At 59.8% G+C, this 18,202-nt stretch overlaps 2 protein-coding genes and 1 long non-coding RNA gene across 3 annotated transcripts; 1 reads left to right on the top strand and 2 right to left on the bottom strand.

Annotated features, from left to right (window-relative positions):
• Positions 1–196: 196 nt before the first annotated feature.
• On the bottom strand, positions 197–1,725 carry LOC141726585 (uncharacterized). The gene has a single exon (XM_074531539.1). It carries the CDS (start codon positions 1,689–1,691, stop codon positions 198–200), a length of 1,494 nt encoding a protein of 497 aa, XP_074387640.1. The 5' UTR covers positions 1,692–1,725; the 3' UTR covers position 197.
• Positions 1,726–7,083: 5,358 nt separating this feature from the next.
• On the top strand, positions 7,084–16,390 carry ACHE (acetylcholinesterase (Yt blood group)). The gene is given in 8 exon segments (XM_074531433.1): positions 7,084–7,157; positions 10,728–11,966; positions 11,969–12,296; positions 13,618–13,667; positions 13,670–13,729; positions 13,732–13,782; positions 15,939–16,094; positions 16,237–16,390. Coding segments are annotated over 6 exon segments (1,839 nt in total). The 5' UTR covers positions 7,084–7,157; positions 10,728–10,738; the 3' UTR covers positions 16,061–16,094; positions 16,237–16,390.
• On the bottom strand, positions 16,223–17,342 carry LOC141726522 (uncharacterized). The gene is made up of 3 exons (XR_012577705.1): positions 16,669–17,342; positions 16,331–16,444; positions 16,223–16,290 (listed from the first exon to the last, which is right to left on the bottom strand). It is a non-coding gene; the product is annotated as an uncharacterized LOC141726522 (long non-coding RNA).
• Positions 17,343–18,202: the final 860 nt, after the last annotated feature.

Here is an 18,202-nt window from a genome sequence, read left to right as displayed (position 1 = left end):
GGTCGTGGAGGACCCTGAGGAAGATGTTGTGGTCACCGGTGTGGTTGTGGTGGACTCCAAGGTGGTCGTGCTGGTTCCTGATGTGGTCGAGGTGGACCATGAGGTGGTTGGGCTGCTCCCTGGGGTGGTCACGGAGGTCCCTGAGGTGGTTGAGGTGGACCCTGAGGAAGTGGTGGTCACTGGAGGGGTTGTGGTTGTCACAGTGTGGTCGTGGTGGTCTCTGGGACTGTCGGGGTGGTCCCTGGGGTGGTCATGGTGGACCCTGAGGAGGTGGTGGTGGTCCATGTGCTGGTTGTGGTGGTCCCTGAGGTCGTGGAAATCACTGGGGTGGTCGTGGTGGTCACTGGTGCAGTTGTGGGTGTCCCCAAGGTGGCTGTGGTGGAGCCTGAGGTGGTTGTGGAGGTCCCTGGGGTGGTTGTGGTGGACATCACTGAGGTCGTGGAGGTCCCTGGGGTGGTCGTGGAGAACCCTGAGGAGGTGGTGGTGGTCCATGTGCTGGTTGGGGTGGTCCCTGAGGTCGTGGAAATCACTGGGGTGGTCGTGGTGGACACTGATGGCATCGTGGAGGTCTCTGAGGCCGTGGAGGACACTGAGGAAGATGTCGTGGTCACCGGTGTGGTTGTGGTGGACTCCAAGGTGGTCGTGGTGGTTCCTGATGTGGTCGAGGTGGACCATGAGGTGGTTGGGCTGCTCCCTGGGGTGGTCGTGGGGGTCTCTGGGGTGGTTGGGGTGGTCTCAGGAGGTGTTGTGGTGGTCACTGAGGTCGCGGAGGTCACTGTGGTGGGGGGAGTGGCCCCTGGGGTGGTCGTGGAGCTCCTTGAGGTGGTCGGGGTGGTCCCTGTGATGGTCGTGGAGGTCACTGAGGTGCTCGTGAAGGTCTCTGGGGTGGTTGTGGTGGTCTCTGTTTTGGTCATGGTGGTTGCTGAGGTGGTCGTGGAGGATCCTGAGGAGGTTGTGGTGGAATCTGAGGAGGTTGTGGTGGTCACTGGGGTGGTGGTGGAGGTTTCTGAGGTCGTGGAGGTTCCTGAGGTGGTGGTGGACTCCGAGGTGGTCATGGAGGACCCTGAGGAGGTGGTGATGGTCTCTGAGGTGGTCGTGGTGGTCACTGGGGTGGTCGTGGAGGACCCTGAGGAGGTTGTGGAGGTCACTGGGGGGGTCATGGTGGACTCTGAGGTGGTTCCTGTGATGGTCATGGAGGTCACTGAGGTGGTTGGAGTGGTCTTAGGAGAGGTTGTGGTAGCACCTGAGGTGCTCAGGGAGGTCCCTGTGGTGGGTGGAGTGGCCTCTGGAGTTGTGGTGGTCTCTATTTTGGTCATGGTGGTTCCTGAGGTGATTGTGGAGGTCTCTGTGGTGCTCGGGATGGTCGGGGTGGTCGTGGAGCTCCCTGAGGTGGTTGAGGTGGTTCCTGTGATGGTCGTGGAGGTCCCTGAAGAGGTAGTGGTGGACTCTGAGGTTGTCGTGGTGGTCACTGGGGTGGTGGTGGAGGTCCCTGAGGAGGTTGGGGTGGTCCATGAGGTGCTCATGGAGGTCTCTGTGTTGGTCGTGGTGGTCACTGGGGAGGTCGAGGTGGTCTCTGGGGTGGTTGTGGGGGTCACTGTGGTGGTTGGGGTGGTCTCAGGAGGTGTTGTGGAGGTCCCTGAGGTTGTGGAGCTCCCTGTGATGGTCGTGGAGGTCTCCGGGATGGTGCTCATGGTCACTGAGGTGCTCGTGGAGGTCCTGAGGTCATGGAGCTCTCTGAGGTGCTCGTGGTGGTCCCTGTGATGGTTGTGGAGGTCTCTGAGGTGGTCGTGGTGGTCCCTGTGATGGTTGTGGGGGTCTCTCTGTCGGTTGTGCTGGTTCCTGATGTGGTCGAGGTGGTCCATGAGGACGTTGGGCTGCTCCCTGGGGTGGTCGTGGAGCTCCCTGGGGTTGTGGAGGACCCTGAGGAGGTTGGGGTGGTCCATGAGGTGCTCATGGAGGTCTCTGTGTTGGTCGTGGTGGCCACTGGGGTGGTCGAGGTGGTCTCAGGAGGTGTTGTGGAGGTCCTGAGGTCGTGGAGCTCCCTGTGATGGTCGTGGAGGTCTCCGGGATGGTGCTCATGGTCCCTGAGGTGCTCATGGAGGTCCCTGAGGTCGTGGAGCTCTCTGAGGTGGTCGTGGAGGTCCCTGAGGAGGTTGGGGTGGTCCATGAGGTGCTCATGGAGGTCTCTGTGTTGGTCGTGGGGGTCACTGTGGTGGTTGGGGTGGTCTCAGGAGGTGTTGTGGAGGTCACTGAGGTCGTGGAGGTCACTGGGGTGGTTGTGGAGGACCCTGTGATGGTTGTGGGGGTCCCTGTGATGGTCATGGGGGTCTCTGTGTTGGCCGTGGTGGTTCCTGATGTGGTCGAGATGGTCCATGAGGTCCATGAGGTGCTTGGGCTGCTCCCTGGGGTGGTCGTGGGGGTCTCTGGGGTGTTCAGGGTGGTCTCCGGGGAGGTCTCCTGGGCTCTGGTTGTCCCCACCATGGCGGCTGCAGGGAAGGTCCAGGGTGAGCAGAGACCCCCAAAACCCTCCCAGGGAGGAGGAGACCCCGACCTTCCTCATCCTCATCCTCCTCTTTGCTCCCTTTGACCCATCCAACATCTCCACATCTCCTCCACCTTCCTTCATCTTCACCCTCCTCATCCTCCTCCTTCCCCAAGACCTTCATCAAGGTTTCTTCTCCACTTCCAAACTTCTCCATCACCCCCACCTTCCTCCTCCTCCTCCTCCAAGACCTTCATCTCCTGTTGGTGTCCTTCATCCCCCCCCTCTTCTTCACCATCCTCCTCACCTTCACCACCTCCCTTCATCTTCCTCTTCCTCCCAGACCTTCATCCCACCCTCAGCACTGACCAACCTCGCCTCGTTGTCTCCACCTTCCTCCTCTTCCTCTTCCTCTCCCCCTCCGGCCTCTCCCCATCGTCCCCACCTTTCACCTCTTCCTCTTCCTCCTCACCCTCCTCTTCCTCCTCCACAACCTTCAGATCTGATCCCATCAAACCTCTCCGATTCCTCCGGCTCTTCATCATCACCCTCCTCCTCTTCATCCTCATCCCCCCTGCCCCCTCCAACCTGTCCCCACCATCCTCCTCCTCCTCTTCTTCTTCATCCTCTTCCTCCTCTTCTTTACCCTCTTCATCCTCCTCTTCTTCATTCTCCTTTTCCTCATCCTCCTCTTCTTCACCCTCCTCCTCCTCACCTCCTCCTCTTCATCTTCATCCCCCTGTCCCCTCCAACCTGTCCCCACCATCCTCCTCCTCCTCTTCTTCCTCCTCCTCCTCCTCCTCCTCCAAGACCTTCAGATCTGAACCTTTCAAACTTCTCCCACCCTAATATTCCTCCTCCTCTTCTTCATCCTCTTCATCCTCCTCTTCTTCATCCTCTTCATCCTCCTCTTCATCAACCTCCTCCTCCTTTTCTTCACCCTCTTTATCCTCTTCTTCATCTTCTTCATCCTCCTTCTCTTCACCCTCTTCTTCAGCCTCCTCCTTCTCCTCACCCTCTCCCTCCAAGACCTTCATCCCCGCGTCCCCACCATCCTCCTCCTCCTCCTCCTCCTCCTCCTCCTCCTCCTCCTCCTCCTCTTCCTCCCCAGTGTCCCCGTGTCCCCCTGTCCATCCTGTGATGGCGCAGGTGACCACCACCAGGTGACCACCACCAGGTGACCACCACCAGACCCTCCCAATGTCCCCCTGTCCACTCTCGATGTCCCCTCCCAATGTCCCTCTGTCCATCCTCAGCTGTGATGGCGCAGGTGACCACCACCAGGTGAGGGCCACCAGGACCCTCCCAATGTCCCCCTGTCCATCCTCACCTGTGATGGCACAGGTGAGGGCCATTAGGTGACCACCAGCAGTGAGGACCATCAGGACCCTCCCAATGTTCCCCTGTCCCCTCCCGATGTCCCTGTGTCCCTCTGTCCATCCTCACCTGTGATGGCACAAGTGACCACCACCAGGTGACCACCATCAGGACTGTCCAATGTCCCTTTGTCCCCCTGTCCCCTCCCAATGTCCCCCTGTCCCCCTGACCTGTGATGGCCACCAGGTGACCACCACCAGGACCCTCCCAATGTCCCCTTGTCCCTCTGTCCCCTCCCGCTGTCCCCTCACCTGTGATGGCGCAGCTCAGGGCCACCAGCACCGTCCCTCGTGTCCCCCCCATGGCCGCGGCCACGTCCTGTCCCCAAGTGGGGCCGGCGCCAGCGGTGACAGTGACAATATCTGGGGTGGGTGGGGAGGGGGACAGGGGGTGGCCCCGGACCTTTGTCCCCATGCAGGCGGGTGGGTGGGGGGTGGCGGGCGGTGACACACACAGGTGACACGCACAGGTGGCACGCGGGGTGGCACAGGCGGGGACACAGGCGGGTGGCACAGGGGGTGGCACAGGCGGTGACACAGAGCCGGAGAATGCGGCGGCCGCGCCCCGATCGGAGCTTCCTCCATCGGCGGTGGCACCGCACGGGGACAAAGGGGGGGACAGGGAGGGGACACTGGGGTGGGGACACTGGGGTGGGGACACTGGGGTGGCACCGAGATCCATGGGAACATTGGGGTGGGGACATTGGGATGGGGACATTGGGGTGGCACCGAGATCCATGGGAACACTGGGGAGGGGACATTGGGATGGGAACATGGGGTGGGGACATGGAGGTGACACCGAGATCCATGGGAACATTGGGTGGGGACATTGGGGTGGCACCGAGATCTGTGGGGACAATGGGGTGTCACTGAGATCCATGGGAACATTGGGGTGGCACAGTGTGGACATTGGGGTTGGGGACATTGGGGTGACACCAAGATCCATAGCAACACGGGCATGGGGACATGGAGGTGGGGACATGGAGGTGACACTGAGATCAGTGGGGACATTGGGATGGGGACATTGGGGTGGCACCGAGATCTGTGGGGACAATGGGGTGGCACCAAGATCCATGGGAACATGGGAATGGGGACATTGGGGTGGCACTGACATCAGTGGGGACATTGGGGTTGGGGACATTGGGGTGACACCAAGATCAGTGGGGACACTGGGGTGGCACCAAGATCCATGGGAACACTGGGGTGGGGACATTGGGATGGGAACATTGGGGTGGGGACATGGAGGTGACACCGAGATCCATGGGAACATCGGGGTGGGGACATTGGGATGGGACATTGTGGTGACACCAAGACCCATGGGAACATGGGCATGGGGACATGGAGGTGGGGACATGGAGGTGACACTGAGATCAGTGGGGACATTGGGATGGGGACATTGGGGTGGCACCGAGATCAGTGGGGATATTGGGGTGGGGACACTGGGGTGGGGACATTGGGGTGGCATCAAGATCAGTGGGGACACTGGGGTGGCACCAAGATCCATGGGCACATGGGGATGGGGACATGGAGGTGACACTGAGATCAGTGGGGACATTGGGATGGGGACATTGGGGTGGCACCGAGGTCCATGGGCACACGGGGATGGGGACAGGAGGGGACATTGGGATTGGTGGGGACAGGGAGGTGGCACCGAGGTCCATGGGGACATTGGGGTGGCACTGAGATCCTTGGGCACATGGGGATGGGGACAGGAGGGGACATTGGGATTGGTGGGTTGGGGGAGACAGGAATGTCCCCGAGATGTGTGGGGACACAGAGATGTCCTGGGGGCCACCGGGGACACGGGGATGGGGACAGAGAGGTGGCACCGAGATCCGTAAAGTCAGGATGCCCCAGTCCATCCCAGTCCATTCCAGTCCATCCCAGTTCATTCCCAGTCCATCCCAGTACCCTCCCAGTATAACCCAGTCCCTCCCAGTCCATCCCAGTACATCCCAATGCCCTCCCAGTATGTCCAGTCCCTCCCAGTCCATCCCAGTCCTGTCCCCAGTCTGTCCCAGTACATCCCAGTGCCCTCCCAGTAGGTCCCAGTTTATCCCAGTCCCTCCCAGTCCCTCCCAGTCCATTCCAGTCCATCCCAGTCCCCCCACAGTCCCATCCCAATTCCCTCCCAGTCCCATCCCAGTCCATCCCAGTACATCCCAATGCCCTCCCAGTATGTCCCAGTCCCTCCCAGTCCATCCCAGTTCATTCCCAGTCCCTCCCAGTCCATCCCAGTCCTGTCCCCAGTCTGTCCCAGTCCATCCCAGTTTATCCCAGTCCCTCCAGTCCCTCCCAGTCCATCCCAGTCCATCCCAGTATGTCCCAGTACTCTCCCAGTCTCTCCCAGTGTCTCCCCAGGGGTTTCCCCGTGGCGTCACCGCCGGGCCCCGCCCTCGCCAGCCATGGGGGGGAGGGGCGCGTGACCCTTGGCCGGCGGGAGCAGAAAGGGGGCGGGGCCACACCTGGAACACCTGGGGCCACACCCGCGGCCAGACGTGGGGACAGACGTGGGGACAGACGTGGGGACAGACGTGGGGACAGACGTGGGGACAGACGTGGGGACACGTCAGCGGCGGGAACCGCGACACGAGAGGGACACCTGGGGGGGGGGGACACACCTGGGGGATGGGACACACCTGGGGACAGACGGACACACCTGGGACAGACGGACACACCTGGGGACAGACGGACACACCTGGGGGGGACAGGTGTGGGTGGGAAAATTCCCCCAAAATTCCCAAAAATTGCCCCAAACATCCCCAAAATTCTCCAAAAATTTCCCCCAAGATTCCCCTAAAATTACCCCCGACCCCTCCCCAAAATTCCCCAAAATTGCCCCTAAAATTTCCCCTAAAATTCCTCCAAATCCCCCTCAAAATTCTCCCCCAAACCCCCAAATTTCCTTAAAATCCCCCCAAAATCCGCCCCCCACCAAATCCCCCCAAATTTCCTCCGAAATCCCCCTAAAAATTTCCCCATAATTTCCCGAAAATTCCTCCAAATCCTCTCCCCCCCCAAAATCCCCTCAAAATCCCCCCCCCCAAATTCCCCCCTGGGTGGGGGTTGGGCAGCGCATCCTCCTCATCCTCCCCCCCCCCCCCCCCCCTTTCCCGGCTCGGGGTGGGGGAGGGGCAGCGCTGCCGCAGGAGGGGGAGGGGCCAAAGGAGCCGCCCCTCCCCTCCCCCCCCCCCCCCAATTTAAGGCCGCCCTCCCCCACCCCCCGCCCCCCCCCCCCCGGTATTTTCCAGACGCCGGAGCCGAAGCGAGGCCGGAGAGAACGCGAGGAGCGCGAGGGGGTCGGTGCCGCCCCTCCCCCCACCCCCGCGACCACCCCCCCCCACCCATCCCCCACCCCGCGACCCCTCCCCATCCCCCTCCCCCCACCCCCCCTTTGAACGATCTCTCCATCCGATGAGGCCCCATCAGCGCCCCTCCCCCCCCCCACCTACACCTGAGACCCCCCCCGCTCATCGCCCCTCCCCATCCTTGAGACCCCCCCCATATGGCCCCTCCCCCATCCGAGACCCCCCCATCCTTCCCCCCATTGCCCCTCCCCCCCCCACACACCTGTGACGCCTCCCCCCTCCTCCCCCATTGCCCCTTTCCCCCACCCTTGGGACCCCCCCATTGCCCCTCCCCCCCACTTGAGACCCCTCCCCACATCGCCCCTCCCTCCCCTCCCCTCCCCCCCCGGGTACCATTTTGGGGCGGGGCTGGGTGGGGGGAGGGGGGTCGCCATAGGGAATTTGGGGAGGGGGTCCCTATGGATCTATGGGGGATTTGGGGTGGGGTCTCTATAGGGGATTTACTTGGGGAGGGGTCTCTATAGGGCCGGGGGTCCTTTATGGATCTGTAGGGAATTTGGGGAGGGGGTCCCTATTTGGGGAAGGGTCTCTATAGGGGGCCGGGGGGGTCCCTATAGGGGATTTGGGGAGGGGTCCCTATAGGGGATTTGGGGAGGGGGTCCCTATAGGGCCCGGGGGTCCCTATTGGGGATTTATTTGGGGAGGGGTCTCTATTTGGCGAGGGCTCCCTATAGAGGATTTGGGGGGTCTCCATGGGTCTATTTGGGATTTTGGGGAGGGGGTCTCTATGGATCTATGGGGGATTTGGGAGGTTCCTATTTGGGATTTTGGGGAGGGGGTCTCTGTAGGGCCAGAGATCCCTATGGATCTATATGGGATTTGGGGGAGGGGGTCTCTATGGGACCGGGGGTCTCTATAGAGGATTTGGGGAGGGGGGTCCCTATCTATATAGGGAATTTTGGGGAGGAGTCCCTATAGATCCTTGGGGGATTTGGGGCGTATTTTGGGGAGGGGTCTCTATGGGGGAATTGAGGAGGGGGTCCCTATATGGGTCCTATTCGGGATTTTGGGGAGGGGTCTCTATAGGGCCGGGGGTCCCTATAGGGGATTTGGGGAGGGGTCCCCATGGATCTATGGGGGATTTGGGGAGGGGGTCCCTATTTGGGGAGGGGGTCCCTATAGGGGATTTGGGGAGGGGTCTCTATAGTGGGATTTATTTGGGAGGGGTCCCCATGGATGTCCAGGGTCGGGGTCCCCCCCGTGCCCCCCTCTCCCCTCCCCCCCCCCCCGCCCCTCCCCCATTTCCGTTCGGGATTTTTGTTTCTATTTTGGGATCCAGCACCTGCCCCAAAGGGGGGGGGGGAGGGGCGGGGGGGAGGGGTCCCTGTGGGCGGGGGGGAGGGGCGCTGGGATCAACTGGGATAAATTGGGGAGGGGTCTCAGGAGTGGGAAGGGGCACTGGGAACAACTGGGATAAATTGGGGAGGGGTCTCTGGGGTGGGAGGGGCACTGGGAACAACTGGGATAAACTGGGGAGGGGTCTCTGGGGTGGGAAGGGGGCACTGGGATGGACTTGGGATAAATTGGGGAGGGGTCTCTGGGTGGGCAGGGGGGCACTGGGATGGACTGGGATAAATTGGGGAGGGGTCTCTGGGTGGGCAGGGGGGCACTGGAGGGACTGGGATAAACTGGGATAAATTGGGGAGGGGTCTATGGGGTGGGAAGGGTCACTGGGAACAACTGGGATAAACTGGGGAGGGGTCTCTGGGGTGGGAGGGGCACTGGGATCAACTGGGATAAATTGGGGAGGGGTCTCTGGGGTGGGAAGGGTCACTGGGAACAACTGGGATCAACTGGGATAAATTGGGGAGGGGTCTCTGGGTGGGAGGGGCACTGGGAACAACTGGGATAAACTGGGATAAATTGGGGAGGGGTCCCTATGGGGTGGGAGGGGCGCTGGGATCAACTGGGATATAACTGGGGAGGGGTCTCTGGGGTGGGAAGGGGGGCACTGGGAGGGACTGGGATAAACTGGGGAGGGGTCTCTGGGGTGGCAAGGGTCACTGGGATAAACTGAGATAAATTGGGGAGGGGTCTCTGGGTGGGCAGGGGGGCACTGGGAACAACTGGGATAAACTGGGAGGGGACTGGGATAAATTGGGGAGGGGTCTCGAACCCCTCAAAAATGGAACCGGGGAGGTCACAATGAGGTTGGGGAGGGGGGGGGCAAAGGAAATTGGGGACCCTACCCAAAATGGAGACCCCTGCCCCAAATAGAGACACCCCCCCCACACACAAATGGGGGCCACCCCAAATGGGGACCCTCCCCCAAATCCCACCCAATAGGAGGACCCCCCTCCCCCCAAAAGGTGGACCCCCCACCCAATTGGGGGACCCCTCCCCATCCACCGGGAACCCCCAAACCTACCCCCCAAATGAGCCCCCTCCTCAAATCCCACCCCAGTTTGGGACCCCTCCCCAAATGGAGACCCCCCCCCAAATGCCCACGCAAATTTAGGACCCCTCCCCCAAATGGAGACCCCTCCCCAAATCCCACTCTAATTTGGGACCCCCCTCCCCAACTCCCTCCCAGTTTGGGACCCCTCCCCAAATGGAGACCCCTCCCCAAATTCCACCCAAAAATGAACCACCCCCCCCAGTCCCACCTAATGTGCGACCCGCCCTAAACCCCTCCCAATTTGGGACCCCCTCCCCAAATGGAGACCCCTCCCCAACTCTCCCTAGTTTGGAACCCCTCCACAACTGGGGACCCCCCGAAATCCCACCCAATTTGGGACCCCTCCCCAATTGAGGACCCCCTTCCCAACTCCCACCCCAAATGAAGACCCCCCCCCAATTCCCACTCTAATTGGGACCCCCCTCCCCAACTCCAACCCCAATTGGGGACCCCTCTCCAAGTGAAGACCCCTCCCCAACTTTCCCCCCAAATGAGCCCCCTCCCCAAATGGAGACCCCTCTCCAAATGGAGACCCCTCCCCAACTCCCACCCCAATTGGGACCTCTCCCCAAATGGAGACCCCCTCCCCAATTCCACCCCCAAATGAGCCCCCTGCCCAAATGGAGACCTCTCCCCAACTCCCACCCCAATTGGGGACCCCTCCCCAAATGGAGACCCCCCTCCCCAAATGGAGACCCCTCCCCAAATGGAGACCCCCCTCCCCAAATGGAGACCCTTCCCAAATGGTGACCCCTCCCCAACTCCCACCCAAATTTAGGACCCCCTCCCCAAATGGGGATCCCGAAATGCCCACCCAAATTTAGGACCCCTCCCCAAATGGAGACCCCTTCCCAAATGGAGACCCCTCCCCAACTCCCACCCTAATTTGGGACCCCTCCCCAAATGGAGATCCCTGAAATGCCCACCCAAATTTAGGACCCCTCACCAAATGGAGACCCCTGCCCAAATGGAGACCCCTCCCCAGCTCCCACCCAAATTTAGGACCCCTCCCCAAATGGAGACCCCTCCCCAAATGGAGACCCCACCCTCAACAACCCCCAAGCCCCCCCATTAACCCCCCAATTTCTCTCTCTCTACCGCAGCCTCCGCCGCCATGGGGGGTCGCCCATCCCCACCGCCCCCCTCCCCCCTCCTCCTCCTCCTCCTCCTCCTCCTCCTCGCCCCCTCCCCAATTCCCCGCTGCCGCCGCCGCCCCGAGGACCTGCTGGTCTCCACCTCCTCCGGCTCCATCCGCGGCTTCCACGTGCCCGCCGGCCCCTCCTCGCTCGCCGCCGCCTTTTTGGGGATCCCCTACGCCGAGCCCCCCTTGGGCCCCCTGCGCTTCGCCCCCCCGCGCCCCGCCCGGCCGTGGGGAGGGGTCCTGGACGCCCTCTCCCACCCTCACGCCTGCTTCCAGCCCGTGGACACCATGTTCCCGGGCTTCGGCGGCTCCGAGATGTGGAACCCCAACCGCGAGATGAGCGAGGACTGCCTGTACCTCAACATCTGGGCGCCGGCGCCGCGCCCCAAAACGCCGGCGCCGGTCCTGGTGTGGATTTACGGCGGCGGCTTCTACAGCGGCGCCGCCTCGCTGGACGTCTACGACGGGCGGTTCCTCGCCGCGGCCGAGGGCGTCCTGGTGGTCTCCATGAATTACCGGGTGGGGGCCTTGGGGTTTTTGGCCTTGCCGGGTCACCCCGAAGCGCCGGGCAACGTCGGCTTGCTGGACCAGCGCCTGGCGCTGCGCTGGGTGCAGGCCAACATCGCGGCGTTCGGCGGCGACCCCGGCGCGGTGACGCTGTTCGGCGAGAGCGCCGGCGCGGCCTCGGTGGGGCTGCACCTGCTCTCGGGGGGCAGCCGGGGCTTGTTCCGCCGCGCCGTGCTGCAGAGCGGCTCCCCCAACGGGCCCTGGGCCACGGTGGGCGCCGCCGAGGGCCGGCGCCGGGCGGCACGGCTGGGCCGGCTGGTTGGGTGCGGCGGCGCCGGCGCGGGCGGCGCGGTGACCAACGAGACGGAGCTGCTGTCGTGCCTGCGCGCCGCGCCGCCGCCGCAGCTGGTGGAGCACGAGGCGGCCGTGCTGCCCCAGCAGGGCGTCTTCCGCTTCGCCTTCGTGCCCGTGGTGGACGGCGAGTTCCTGGCCGACACCCCCGAGGCGCTGCTGGCCGCGCCGGGCCGCGCCGAGGCCGAGGTGCTGCTGGGCGCCGTGCAGGACGAGGGCACCTATTTCCTGGTGTACGGCGTGCCGGGCTTCGGCAAGGACAACGAGAGCCTGATCAGCCGCGAGGAGTTCCTGGGCGGCGTGCGGCTGGGCGTGCCGCAGGCCAACGAGCTGGCGGCCGAGGCCGTGTGCTGCAGTACACCGACTGGCTGGACCAGGACAACCCCGTGAAGAACCGCGAGGCGCTGGACGACATCGTGGGCGACCACAACGTGGTGTGCCCGCTGATGCACTTCGCCCAGCGCTGGGCCGAGCGCGGCGGCACCGTCTTCGCGTACCTGTTCGATCACCGCGCGTCCAACCTGCTGTGGCCGCCGTGGATGGGCGTCCCGCACGGCTACGAGATCGAGTTCGTGTTCGGGCAGCCGCTCAACCCCGGGCTCAACTACACGGCCGAGGAGGAGGCGCTGAGCCGGCGCATCATGAGATACTGGGGGAACTTCGCCCGCACCGGGTACGGCCCGGGATGGGAGTGGGGTTGGTTGAGTTGGGATGAGTTGGGTTGTGATGAGTTGGGTTGAGTTGAGTTGCAATGAGTTTGGTTGGATGACCTTGGGTGGGATGAGTTGGGATGAGTTGAGTTCGGATGAATTGGGTTGGATGACCTTGCTTGAGTTGAGTTGGGATCAGCTGGGTTGAGTTGCGATGAGTGTGGTTGGACGGCCTCAGTTGGGATGACTTGGGTTGGGTTGAGCTGTGATCAGTTGGGGCTGGATGACCTCGGTTGGGTTGAGTATGGATGGGTTGAGTTGGGTTGGGATGAGTTGAGTTTGGATGACTGGAGTTGGATGACCTTGGTTGGGTTGAGTTGGATGAGTTGAGTTGGGTTGGGATGAGTTGAGTTGATGAGTTGAGTTCATTTGGGTTGGATGCCCTCAGTTGGGTTTGATTGAGTTTGAATGAGTTGGGTTGAGTTGAATTCTGATGAGTTGAGTTGGATGCCCTCAGTTGAGTTGAGTTGGGTTGAATTGTGATGGTTGGGTTGAGTTGGATGCCCTTGCTTGAGTTGTGTTGAGTTGAGGTGGATTGGATTGAGTTGGGTTGAGTTGGGTTAAATTGGATACCCTTAGTTGAGTTGGGTTGGGTTGGGTTCAGTTGGGTTGAGTAGAATTGTGATGAATTGAGTTGGATGACCTTAGTTGGGTTGGTTGAATTGAGTTGGACACCCTTGGCTGGTTTGGGTTGAGTTTGGATGAGTTTGGATGAGTTGGATGACCTTGGATGGGTTGAGTTGGGTTGAGGTTGGACACCCTGGGCTGAGTTGAGTTGGGTTGAGATGGACACCCTTGGCTGGTTTGGGTTGAGTTTGAGTTGGATGACCTTGGTTGGGTTGAGTTGGGTTGAGTTGAGTTGGACACCCTTGGCTGGGTTGGGTTGAGTTGGGTGACCTTGGTTGGGTTGGGTTGAGTTGGACACCCTTGGCTGGTTTGGGTTGAGTTTGGATGAGTTGATGACCTTGGTTGGGTTGGGTTGGGTTGAGTTGGACACCCTGGGCTGAGTTGAGTTGGGTTGAGATGGACACCCTTGGCTGGGTTGGGTTGTGTTGGATGACCTTGTTTGGGTTGAGTTGGGTTGGGTTGGACACCCTGGGCTGGGTTGAGTTGGGTTGAGTTGGGTTGGGTTGGGTTGGGTTGGACACCCTGGGCTGGGTTGAGTTGGGTTGAGTTGGGTTGGGTTGGGTTGGGTTGGACACCCTGGGCTGGGTTGAGTTGGGTTGAGTTGGGTTGGGTTGAGTTGGGTTGGACACGCCCGTGCTGACCCGTCCCTCGCCGCAGTGACCCCAACGAGCCGTCGGAGCGCGAGCGGCGCTGGCCGTCCTACACGGCGTCGGGCAGAGCTACGCCCGGCTCAACGCGCGGCCGCTCGCCGTGGCCCAGGGCCTGCGCGCAAGGCCTGCGCCTTCTGGACACGGTTCCTGCCCAAGCTGCTCAACGTCACCGGTGAGGGACAGCGGGGACACCGGGGACACTGGGGACACTGGGGGCATTGGGGGACATTGGGGACATTGGGGACATTGAGGGGACGTTGGGGACACCGGGGGGATTGGGGGGACATTGGGGACATTGGGCGGACATTGGGGACATTGGGGACATTGGGGACAGTGGGGGGATTTGGGGGACATTGGGGACATTGATGGGATGGGAAACATTGGGACGATTTGGGGACATTGGGGGACATTGGGGACATTGAGGGGACATTGGGGACATTGGGGACACCACAGGGATTTGGGGGACATTTGGGACATTGATGGGATGGGAAACATTGGGAGGATTTGGGGACATTGGGGGGATTAAGGGAGTGGGGACACTTGGGGACATTGGGGACATTGGGGATACCAGGGGGATTTGGGGGACATTGGGGGGATTGGGGACATTGGGGGACATTGGGGGCATTGGGCGGACATTGGGGACATTGGGGACATTGGGGACACCTGGGGGATTGGAGACATTGGGGGACATTGAGGGGACATTGGGGACATTGGGGACATTGGGGACATTGAGGGGGCATTGGGGACATTGGGGACATTGGGGACATTGGGGACATTGGGGACATTGGGGACATTGGTGACAATGCGGGATTTGGGGACATTTGGGACATTGATGGGATGGGAAACACGGGGAGGATTTGGGGACATTGGGGGGATTAAGGGGAGTGGGGACACTTGGGGCCATTGGGGACATTGGGGGATTGGGGACATTGGGGACATTTGGGTGGATTGGGGACATTGGGAGTATTTGGGGACATTGGGGACATTGGGGGGGATTGTGGACATCAGGGGGACATTGGGGAAGTTGGGGACATTGGGGACACCTGGAGACAATGGGGATGGATGGGGACTTTGGGGACATTGGGGGATTCTGGGGGTTGAGGGGACTGGGGACACTTGGGGACATTTGGGGACACCAGAGCGACATTGGGGACTTTGGGGGCATTGGAGACATTTGGGGGATTTGGGGACACATTGGGGACATTTGAGACATTTGGGACATCGAGGTCATTGGGGACACAGGGACACCTGGGGACATTTGAGGACTTTGAGGGGATTTGGGGACATTGGGGACATTGGGGGGTTTTGGCGGCATTTGGATATTTTGGGGTTTTTTGGGGGTTTTTTTGGGTTTTTTGGGTTTTCTGGGGGGTTTTTGGGGTTTTGTTTTTTTTTGGGGGGATTTTTTTGGGGGTTGCCCATTTCAGATTTTGGGGCTCTCCATGGCAGACAAAGGAGACAGAGCTGCAGCAGCACCGGGGATTTGGTGGTTTTATTGGGTTTTTTGGGGGTTTTTTTGTGTGGGGTTTTTTTGAGGGTTTTTTTGTGGGTTTTTTTGGGGGTTTTTTTGGGGATTTTTGGGGATTTTTTTGGGGTGCCCATGTCAGATTTTGGGGGGCTCCGCAGGGCCCATGGAGGAGGAGTGGAGCTGCAGCCAGCACTGGGAATTTTGGGTGGTTTTATTGGGGTTTTTGGGGGTTTTTTGTGTTTTTTGGGGGGGTTTTTTTGGGGGATTTTTTGGGGATTTTTTTGGGGATTTTTTTTGGGGTGCCCATGTCGATTTTGGGGGGCTCCGCAGGCCCATGGAGGAGGCGGAGCTGCAGCAGCACCGGGAATTTTGGGTGGTTTTATTGGGTTTTTGTGGGTTTTTTGTGGTTTTTTGGGGGGTTTTTTTTGGGGATTTTTTTGGGATTTTTTTGGGGTGCCCATGTCGGATTTTGGGGGGCTCCGCAGGGCCCATGGAGGAGGCAGAGCTGCAGCCACACCGGGAATTTTGGGGGTGGTTTTATTGGGGTTTTTTTGGGTGGTTTTGTGGGTTTTTTGTGTTTTTTGGGGGGGGGTTTTGGGATTTTTTTTGGGATTTTTTGGGGGATTTTTTTTTGGGATTTTTTTGGGGTGCCCATGTCGGATTTCGGGGGGCTCCGCAGGGCCCATGGAGGAGGCGGAGCTGCAGCCACACTGGGAATTTTGGGTGGTTTTATTGGGGTTTTTGGGGGATTTTTTGCGTTTTTTGGGGGGTTTTTTGGGGGATTTTTTTGGGGATTTTTTTGGGGATTTTTTTGGGGGATTTTTTTGGGGTGCCCATGTCGGATTTTGGGGGCTCTGCAGGGCCCATGGAGGAGGCGGAGCGGCAGTGGCGCCTGGAGTTTCACCGCTGGAGCTCGTACATGATGCGCTGGAAGAGCCAATTCGAGCTCTACAGCCGCCAGGAGCGCTGCCAGCCCCTCTAGGGCACCCCAAATCCACCGGGGACACCCCAAAATCATCCAGGAACCCACAAAAACCGCCCAGGGCACCCCAAAATCCAGACAGGAATCCCAAATATCCACCTAGGATACCCAAAATCCATCCAGGAACCCAAAAAACCTCACCCAGAACCCCAAAACCGCCCAGGGCACCCCAAATCCATCGGGGACACCCCAAAATCCATCCAGGAACCCAAAAAACCTCACCCAGGAGCCTCAAAACCACCCGGGGCACCCCAAAATCCATCCGGGAACCCCAAAACCGCCCAGGACACTCCAAAATCCATCGGGGACACCCCAAAATCCATCCAGGAACCTTAAAACTGCCCAGGGCACCCCAAAATCCAGACAGGAATCCCAAATATCCACCTAGGATACCCAAAATCATCCAGGAACCCAAAGAATCCACCCAGAAATCCTAAAAATCCACCCAGGAACCCCAAAACCCAACTGGGGCACCCAAAATCCATCCTGGGACACCCCAAAATCCAGACAGGAACCAAAATCCATCCAGGAACCCAAAAAACCTCACCCCAGGAACCCCAAAACTCAACTGGGGCACCCCAAAATCCATCCAAGAATCCTAAAACCACCCAGGACACCCCAAAATCCATCCAGGAACCCAAAAACCACCTGGGGCACCCCCAAAATCATCCAGGAACCCAAAGAATCCACCCAGAAATCCTAAAAATCCACCCAGGAACCCCAAAACCCAACTGGGGCACCCCAAAATCCATCTGGGACACCCCAAAATCCAGACAGGAATCCCCCAATCCATCCAGGAACCCAAAAAACACCTCACCCAGGAACCCCAAAACCCAACTGGGGCACCCCAAAATCCATCTGGACACCCCAAAATCCAGACAGGAACCCAAAATCCAGCAGGAACCCAAAAAACCATCGCCCAGAAACCCTAAAACCGCCCAGGGCAACCCCAAAATCCATCCAGGAATCCTAAAATCCACCCAGAGCATCCCAAAATTCACCTGAGACCCCAAAAATCCACCCAGGAACCCAAAAAACCTCTCCAGGGACACCCCAAAACTCACCCAACACCCCCAAAATGCCCCTGAAACCCCAAAACCACTCCCAGACCCCCCCCCAAAATCGTCCTCAGGCACCCCAAAAGAGCCCAGGACACCCCAAAAATCGAATCCCAAATTCCCCCCCAAAAAACCCCTCCAGGACCCCAAAATTTGGGGGCTCCCCAGTCTCGTCTTCGGTGTGACCCAATAAAGGCTCAAACCCAAACCTGACTCATGGGGGGACCCCAAAAATTGGGGGGAGAAGCCAAAAAATGGGGAAAGAACCCCAAAAAATGGAGGCAAAACCCCCAAAAATGGGAGAAAACCCCAAATTTTGGGGAGGGGGGGACCCCCAAAAATGAGGCAGGACCCAAAACACAACACGAGACAAATGGGGGGGGGACACCCAAAATTTTATTGGGGGACACAAAGTGGGGGGGATGGGAGTCCCAAATTTGGGGACTACCCCAAAAATTGGGGTGGGGACCCCAAAATTGAGGGGCATTTGGGGATCCCCAAAATTTTGGGGGTTCAGGGAGAAATTTGGGGGTGTTTTGGGGGGGGTCTTGGGGGTCCTTTGGGGGATCCGACTTCAGGCTGCTGGAAAAAGGGGAAGGGGTGAGGGGGATCCCCGAATTTTGGGGGAGTCCCCCCCCAAATTTTTTGGGGGTTTTTTTTTTTGGGGTGGGGGTCGTACCCTGGTCGAAGTTCAGCTTCTTGGGGGGGGGGTCCCCAAATCCTTCGACGTCCACGAGGTCCCCGGGGGGGTCGGAGTCACTCGGGGGGGGCTCTGGAGGAGGGGGGGACCCCAAAATTAATTTGGGGACCCCAAAAATTAATCGGGGAGACCCAAAATTAATCGGGGGGACGCCAAAAAATCCCAAAATTAATGGGGAGAACCCAAGGGAACCCCAAAATTAAAGGGGAAGCCCAAAATTAATGTGGGGGGGTTCCCCAAAATTAAAGTGGAGGAGAGACAAAAAAAAAAAAAAACCAAAATTAAAGGGTGGGGTCCCTAAAAATTAAAGAATGGGGGAAAAGAGACCTCAAATTAATGGGGGAAGGGAGGCAAAAAAACCCTAAAATTAAAGGGGGTGGGGAA

Source organism: Zonotrichia albicollis, chromosome 36, assembly GCF_047830755.1.
Source record: "Zonotrichia albicollis isolate bZonAlb1 chromosome 36, bZonAlb1.hap1, whole genome shotgun sequence".
NCBI lineage: Eukaryota > Metazoa > Chordata > Aves > Passeriformes > Passerellidae > Zonotrichia > Zonotrichia albicollis.
This window is presented reverse-complemented; position numbering and strand designations above follow the sequence as displayed.